Consider the following 8535-nt stretch of genomic DNA (forward strand, 5'->3'; position numbering starts at 1 on the left):
TTACTGGGCACTTCCCACTTTCTATGTCTCAGTTAGAAGGTCTGCCCCAGTGAGAGCCAAGAGTGGGCGGGGTAATGGATTAATGTCTGGGGCTATAGTGAATTTTTAGTGCCTGCCAGGGCAGATGGTGGGCACTTTTGAACCAGATGTGGTTGTGCATTTTGGGAGCTGAAACTTCCACATGGAGAAGAGAGACTTCTGGGTCCAGATGCCTGCCTTTGTCCAGCCACTCTTTGGACTGGGCCAGAGCACGACTATCGCACTGTGATCAGCAGGAACCTGCAATTACGATGGAAAGGTGGGAGAAGACGCAGAGTGGTTTTGCCTTAATCAGTTCTCACTTTAACAACTGCAAACAGACTGGCACCAGAAAAAGGTGACTTTTCTCAAGTTTTATTGTAAAATCCTCAGAAAAAGAGCATTTACAATGACAATAGTTTATGATAACTTGGAGTCATGGTTATACCAAGTGGTACTGTAAATACACCATGTGTTCAATACTGTGTAATAGGTCAAAGTAAACACAAACTTATTTCAAATGCCACATACAGTTACTGTGTTGGTACAAATTTCTACTAAAGTTGATGTATTAAAAATAATTTATATATATTTTATAAATAAGGAAAAATTCACATGTATAATAATTACAGGAAGCCTTTTGAGAAATACAGGTGATTACAGAAAATATATTTTGGAGGCTAGACAACGGTTCAAAATAATGTAATCTGCCTTGACATGAGAGATCCAAGAGTTTTCTGAGGTGGGGAAGCATGAGACTCGAATAGGACAAATGATGTGTGTGGCTTCACATCTTGAGGGTCACTCAGCTGCACTACAGCATGAAATGGTGTGTGTGACCACGCCAGCAAAACTCCATGCCCAGTTCTGCTTTGAGATAATCTCACACAGCCTTTGGGAAGCATGAGAAGCAAGGGAAAGGTAGGAAGCCACAGGGCCAGGCTAGGAAGGATGAGGGGGCCGGGCAGCCGCGGGAGCCAGGCAGGGAGGGAGTTGGGAACTGTGGGTCTGTGGTATGCGGCTTGCAAACCTGTTTCTCTCACCTCTCCCAAGTAGCACAGGACGCACAACTCTTCAACCTATGGCAGATGTCATGCTGGGCAGTGGACAAAGGTTTAGATTTGGGGCATTTTCTCAAGTTAGAGCTCTTGGGCCTCACAACCCAACCAATACTTGTTGCTCTTACTCAGAAACAAAGCTCTGATCTTGAAGAGGGTGCCTCTGAAGGGCAGCAATCTCTGATCTGGCCGAGCACATGTCGCCAAGCTTGGTGTAGGGGTAAGTCAATAGTTATTGCTTTGTGGAGTGCTGGCTGAGCCCTCGAAAGTCCTCTAGGGCATGGCCCATGTTCTCTGGGGCCACATGAGCAAGGGCTGGTTCCATATATGTAAAGATGAGCTTGGAAAGAAGCGTGCATGAATTGTGTTTTTTTTTTAAAGTGCATGCTAAATACTCTGGTGCTGGCTAAAGAAGCCTCGCTATGAATTTTGGAGGATAATCCCCACTCTTGTATTCTCCATAATTTCATACATTGTTATTTAGTTAAATTAGGCTTCCCCACTCGCTGCCCACAGCTCCAAAGGAGGATGTGGATGCACAGGACAATGCTTGTTTGTGTCCCAGGGTCTGCTGTGTGGCTGCTGCCTAAAGCATGCAGGCCCAAGTAAGATGCTCAAATCCTTATGTGACTTAGCAGGTAACCTGGTATAGATAAAAGCAGGGAGTGGATTGCATTCCACTGGCTACTTGGGGTCTTGTAGTCACACCCTGAAGATAGGCACTGTATTTTTTTTTTCCCTTGAATTTTTAAGCATCTCTGTTTTATGATCTCTATAATTTTGGAGAGAAACCAAGGCAGCTAGTGACTTTCTTGAACAAAATTTCTTTGCCTACATGCCAGTTTGGGAGCACATAGTAGTATCTGGCCTATGAATGACTTCTGGCTTGTACCCCAAAGCAGGAAAGCGGCACGGGCAAAGACCACGGGGTAGGGGCTCGTGTAGCGGTCAGGTCAGTTGCTCCTTGAATGGTAGGAGCTGTTGTGGAATGGCTCATGAGCAGGGGGCCTGAGACACAGGAATGGAACAGGAAAGAGGGGAGAATAAAAAGGGAGTTGGAGGGAGGCTGCAGGGGCTTGGGTCCTCTGAGAGTATGCTTGGCTGAGATGTCATGGTCTCGCTATTCCTGCTGGACGACACCTGACTTCCCTGATGGTTTCCAGCCAGCTCTCTCTAGTTTTGGTCATCTAACTCCAAAGGTCTGCAAGCGAGGGTTTGGAGGGTGTGATTCTGGGCAGCAAGGGGCTGTGTCCCTATGGGTTCTGGCTGTACTTGGAGTGGAACCTGGGGTCCTGGGTGGGGGAGGCTGTCGAGGACTTCTGTGGCAGTGCTTCAATCTTATGTTACCTGCCTGGCCTCCTGGCTGGGGGTGGAGGGGAGTAGCATTCCGGGGGTGCTGGGTGCAGGGGCAAGTGTGAGGTAGATTGGTGGATGCATAGGAAGGAGCTGGGAGTGGTAGTGTCGACTCTCCTGGAGGCTTGCTTCTGAAAAGGAGGTTTGAAGAGTGGGAGAGAGAGAGTTGTGGGATTTGCTAGTGAAGATGGTTTGTTGTCTGTAATAATGGAATGAAACACATCATGATAAATGATCAACTATACTTTTTAAGCCCCTTGTAGAAAAATATATCCAGAGTGAATCTGTTTCACATCTTAGTTCTGAAATCTTCTTTAGTTCACAGGTTATTGGTCAACAGAAAACAAGATGTGGCCGTACAAAGCCAACTCCTGGCTGCTTTCCTAAATGAAGACTCAGTGGTTGCAATCTCTATGGCAGCAGGCCATTCTCTGCTTTATTTGGGGTTGAAAGCCGGCTTCCAGTGCCTACCTGGAATGGGGAGCCTTGTCTGGACAGATGGAGATGGGGAGATGTCTGGGTTGGGGGTGGGAATTGTAGGGGTTGAGTTTCTGTCTCTGGTGATGCTATCTCTAGGTCAAAGTACCTGAAGTTTGGTATTAGTAGTTGGCTCCAGCCAGGATTTACAGGGCTCTTCTAGCTTCTTCCTGGAGCTTGGGGAAAAGTAGGACACTCGAATGACTTGGAGATTGAAGAAATAAGCCTGGGCCAGCCCCAGGCAGGGTGGGCTGGGTCAGTGTTGGTGAGGCTGGGATGATAGCTTTGGCCGTGGGTGCGATGCCCATCAACCCTCCTCATGCAGGCAGGTCGTGCCATCGTCCCGAAGCTGACAGTCCCCCTTCCTGCCATCCGTCTGGGGCTGCCTGGGTGGGCTTTTGGACCCGGAGCCTTTATGCAAGGTTCTGCCCACTGGAGCAGAAGAACGAGGGCCTCTATTTCAAAGCCTTCCTGTCACCACAGGTGCAGATTATTTGTCATTTTGGGAAAAAAAAACTATCGAATTTTTGTAAAATTAATTTTATTTCAAAATGACTGAGAGGGTTTATATAAATAGCTTTCTTGATGATTCTTTTGGTAAAGTCAGTACTTCTTTAATAGCTAAGATATCAGTTGTGAATTGATCTTGTGGGTTCATTAGGAGGATTACCGGCTGGGCTTGCTACAGGAGGCCCCCCTGTAGTGAGGCATTTCCTCCCAGTGGCTTTCCAACTGTGTCCCATGAACCTCTGCTGGGGTGAAGTATGGGAGAAAGGGCAGGCCAATCTGGCCTTCCTCCTCCTCCTCCTTCTCCTCCCGCCCCTGACTCCCCACCCAACCAACTCTATTGGTTTTCCTGCCAAAAGGCATTTACCTCCCTGCATTGGTGACTTTGCCTCCTGGGGCTGGACTCCTGAAACCCTGATCTAGGCTTCAGGCCTGCTTCGATTCAGTTGTGTCTGGCATGCTGTCAGTGAGACCTAAGCCTGCCGTCTCCAGGAAATGCACTCTGAGGACAGCAAAGGGCAGCTATGCTTTTTAGACACATTCCAAGATGGAAGGGACAGTGGGGGAGGAGCAGGTGCTGCAGAAGTTGACTCTGTCACTCCTGATTATTTTAAAAGGCCAGTTTGGGTCGAACTGGTCTTTGACTTAGGAATCCTGCTGCCCAGAGGGGCTCGTGTTCTGGTCTGGTAGTTGGTGGGACTTTTCCTCCTTTAGGCTCAGAGATCCTTTTTCTGTCAGGGGCTGATACAATGGAAATTTTTCCAAAAAAAAAGTTTATGAAAGTTGGAGAATTTTAGTGGTAAAAATGGGAGATTGGGAGTAAACATATGAAGATATTGAGGCAGGAAAAAAAAAGGGGTGAGATGGGTCATCCATGCATCCCAGCTACTGTGAAACTGCATTCTAGGCTTTTGAGGTGAGCTTCCTCAACTTATATCTACATAGCATATCTTTTAAAATAAAAAACAGACGTACCTGTCTAGGCACACCCCTAGGAGTCGCAGGGGACAGGCGTTTGGTGGGCCAAGTTGCATGAGACATACAAGTGATTGCTCTCATGAGATCTGGGGCGGGGGATGCATGTGGCTTGGCAGTCAGGCAGGAGTGAAAGGAGCTGTGTGTGTTGAGAGTGACACAGAGTCTAGGGTTTCCTCTCCTTGAAAGAGTTCATTCCTCAATGGCAAAGGAAAATCCTGGTCATGTCAGTAGGTGAAGGTGGCCAAATTAGCAAAGACGTCTGTGGTGAGACCACCTCTCCCAACCCGTGTGGCTTGCAAAATGATCATTCAAACCAGGACACATGTAAGTTCCACTCATATGTGGGAGAGGGAAGGCGAGCCTGTTTTTGCTGAGTCTCTGATCTAGGCAGTCTCCAGAGGGCTATGTGGGTTGTACTTCTTCGATGCCCATGTGAGAGTCACCACAGCCTGAGACACATAAGGAGAATGCAGTAGTGCCAGCCTGTGGCCTTCTGTTCTGGGTTCTGCAGTGTGTGTGTATTAATTGGGGAATGTGGGTAAGAAAACCCTCGCCGAAATGTGTTCTGTCTGCAGTGCTGATGCGGGGATGGGGTACCAGAGAGGAGTGGATGGGCCACAGGTAGGAAAACAAAATCTGTTTTGAAAAGGTATAGCTTCAGGAACTCACCTGGCCCCACTCGTGTCCTTGGGGTTTCTGCATTGAGCCTGGAGGCCACCTATACCTTGCCAGGCAAGCCCAGTCTGCCCTGAATCTGGGGTACCAGACCTGACTAATGAGATGTCTCCCTTCTGTGCTGAAAAGGAGGCACACAGAACTTGTTCTGGTTTTTTGGGGTCCCAACACAGAACCGAGTCCTTACGGATGAGGTGGCCTGGTCTGCTCTTGGAGAAGCAGGGTGGCAATAGTTGACAGGGCCAGTATTCTCAGATGACCATTGTTCTTTCTGGCTGTGGAATGTGGGGTTGTGACCACCCCCAAGACTCGGCCTAAGGCAGGGAAGGATATAGTTGGACCTCGGAGAGCATCTTTCTGCTTACTAGCATTTGAGATTATAAAAATTTTTTTAATCAAAAATTTCCAAAATAAAGTGAGTGATTTCCCCATCCCCCAAGATGCAGTAAGTCTTGTTGGCTCTCCCTCAGGCTTACAGCAAGTCAAATGGAAAGAAAAGCAAGAAGCAGCTGCGAGGGAGAAGATGCGGTCCCACGCGAGGACGGATGGGCTTTCAGTTCGGGAGGGAGGCCCCTGCTCCTGGTCGGCCTCTGCTTCCGGGCCACTCCATCAGGGCAAAGTCTGGCTGGGTCTGGCGGTAAGGGACAATGACTATGTGAAGGCAACTGACAGAGGTGTCTGCTTGGAGAGCAGGATCCCTTGGTTCCATGATGTCCCCAGGTCACTCGGTGTGCAGCTTGGCACAGAAATGATCCCTTTACACAGCAGCATATGTTCTCATCGTAGCTCAAGGCATAAATCATACTTCCTAACGAAAAAACCCCAATCTTGGTAGCAGCGCATACCTTATACTAGGAAACTTGCAAGGAGACCAGTGTTGAACCACAAAGCGATTACAGGTTTTTGCTTTTGTCTGTAAAAATGTACAGCGCACCTGCTTGAGGCTGCAGTGTCAGGACTAGGGGGTGTTCCTTGGCCCAGGGCTCTGCTCTGGGCCCTTCATACCTCACCCACCCACACCACTGTGGTCCCCCCCTTTATACCTGACACCTCACACCGCAGCGTGTTTTGTCTCCCATTGATGAGGAACAGTGACTCTCGGGCTGGTGTGAGGAGGTACTGTCCAAACAGCCCACTGTCCCTCATGATTCTGTGGGCACCCCCCCAGGGCTGAGCTGGCCCTGTGGGTGGCTCCTTTAAGTTCTTCAGCATGCCCACCTTCCCCGTGGACAGCTCCAGGAACAGCAGGTCCGGCTCCGTGTGCAGAGCCGCGTAGATGTTGTATTGATTGCTTTCAGTGAAGGAGCGCTGGAAGGCCAAGTCTGAGATGCCCGAGTTTATTTGCAGGTCATACAGGGTCTGGATCTCGCCCCGCACTGTGATCTCCTGCACGTGCAGCCAGGGGCTGTCAGCTGCAGCACTGACTATGAAGCGCCCGTCAGGGGATGTGTGTGGGGTGCCTGTTACATCACCATTGGGGCCAAGCACAGAGTCTGTGACACTGTCAACGAGCAGCTGTCGGGCAGCAGAGGCGGGGCTGTCCTGTCGGCACTGGATGAAGAAGTAGCCGCCCAGGTGGGTGTGTGCCATGGCCTGGGGCACGCAGCCATGGTGGTGCAGGCCGATGGTCTTCAGGGGCATCATTGTTTCCAGGTCCACCTTGTGGACTGCAGGATCAGACTTGTTGAAGATGAAGCCAAACCTGGGAGGGGAAGAACTGAGGTCAGAATTTGCCTCCAGGGGTGGGGAATCTGTCATTTGTCTTAAACAATTACATCCTCTGCCTTTTCCCTTTATTATAATCCTTCAGTGATCTAATAGCCTAGTAATAAGATCTATCATTCTGCAGGGGATGTCTTCATAAACAAATAATCTATGATCTCAATCCAAACGCAGTGGAGTTACAAATGTTCCTGGATTTATGCTCTTGTAACATGCACTCATCGTTGGAAATGATTATGGAGGAAGGCGAGAGGCGCTTCAACTGCTTCTCCATTTATAATACTTATGATCTGTTTCCCTGAGGCCCATGCCAGCTAGAAAGGGGAGAGTCTGTGTCTGGATGGTGAGCATGGAGGAAAAGGGCAAGAGATCCCTGCCCCGATTCTGCCTGTTACAAAGATAAGAAAAGAGTTCTATATCCTTGCTGTTTTCTACACTAACTGGCAAGTTAGAATTTGAGGATGCAGATGCAGCCGAACAAGTGCAGATGTCCTGTTAGTACCCTCTTCCCCTGGAAGGGAAACATGTGGGGGCAGTCTCTTCTCTGACCACATTGGTGATGCGGGTAGGAAGAACCCTGGGCATTGGGGTTGAGGACAGCTTTTCCCTCCGGAGCCAGATGGCCTGGTGCCGGCACACTGCCCTGCTAGCTGCAGAGCCTGGGGCAGGCTGCTTGCCTCTCTGAGCCTCAGTGACTCTAACCAGGTTAGCTCCTTCCTAGGGCTATTGGGAGGATTTGATCTAAGAGGGAAGTTTAGCAGAGGGACTCAGGTAGGTGGGAGTTGCTCACATCTGGATTTTCTAAAATTCCTCTTTGGAGGCTAGTTGGAAGTATGGAAAAGCCTGACTCCAGGCAGGACTTCCCTTTGATCTTGAGAGCCTGTGCCTAAATCCCTTGCTCACAGAGGCCTTTTGGTGCTGTGTACACCTGCAGGAATAGAGCAGAATCTCTTCTGTAGTTTTCTCTAGAAAAACTGTACCCCAGAGTAGAGGAAAATACTCCCTCCAAGGCACATCTTTAAAGCATCTTTAAAGAACCAGAGCATGGAAATAGCAAGAAAGAAAACTCTGCTCTTATAAGAAACTTTAAGTTAAAAGCCACAGACAGGAACTGCAGAACCTCTGAGTGTGCCCGACCCTCAGCTGAATACAGCTGCTTTATGAGGGCTTCACCATTTAATATACTCTTAGAGGCTCTTGCACAGGCTCTCTCTGCAGTGGGAGGGTTCATAAAGTGGCTTTCTTCCTTGGGTGAGGGTGAATGGGTGCATCTCCAGCAACAACTTGCAAAAACAAATCATTTCTTTCTGCAGAGAGGTGCTTGATGGCGGATTATAGAAAGGTATAAATAGTGCTACAAGACATTTGGGGTCTTGATGGCTTAGAGACAGGCTTGGTCGTCTGGCAGTGGTAAGTTTACAGAAGATATTGGGGGCTCTCTGAAGTGAATACGGATGGGGACTGACCATGCTGGGCCGAGGTCTGCAGTTGAGGCCATGGCTCTTATTATTGGGTGGTTGTTTTAGGTAGTGGCAAACCATGGCAATCAGGAAGCCTTGTCTCTTTGTGGGCTCCCGGCACAGATGCTCTGGGGGTTCCTAAAGTATTATGGGCTGTGGTTAGATGGGAATGTGGAAGAATGGTGCACTGAAACAAGACTTGGCTTTACATTTAGTCTGACTTTGCCAATTCCTAGCTGTGTGGCATTGGTCAGTGTCTTAACTTCTCTGATCCTCATCTATAACAT

At 48.9% G+C, this 8535-nt stretch overlaps 1 protein-coding gene across 1 annotated transcript in view; it reads right to left on the reverse strand.

Moving 5' to 3' along the window:
* Nucleotides 1–377: 377 nt before the first annotated feature.
* The window catches only part of FSTL4 (follistatin like 4), a 412420-nt gene continuing 404262 nt past the window's right edge, over nucleotides 378–8535 (reverse strand). Inside the window, exon 16 of the mRNA XM_009449652.4 lies at nucleotides 378–6768. Within this exon, the coding sequence (XP_009447927.4) occupies nucleotides 6066–6768 (703 nt within the window). The 3' untranslated portion in view covers nucleotides 378–6065. The remainder of the gene's footprint in view (nucleotides 6769–8535) is intronic.

Source organism: Pan troglodytes, chromosome 4, assembly GCF_028858775.2.
Source record: "Pan troglodytes isolate AG18354 chromosome 4, NHGRI_mPanTro3-v2.0_pri, whole genome shotgun sequence".
NCBI classification, from domain to species: Eukaryota; Metazoa; Chordata; class Mammalia; order Primates; family Hominidae; genus Pan; species Pan troglodytes.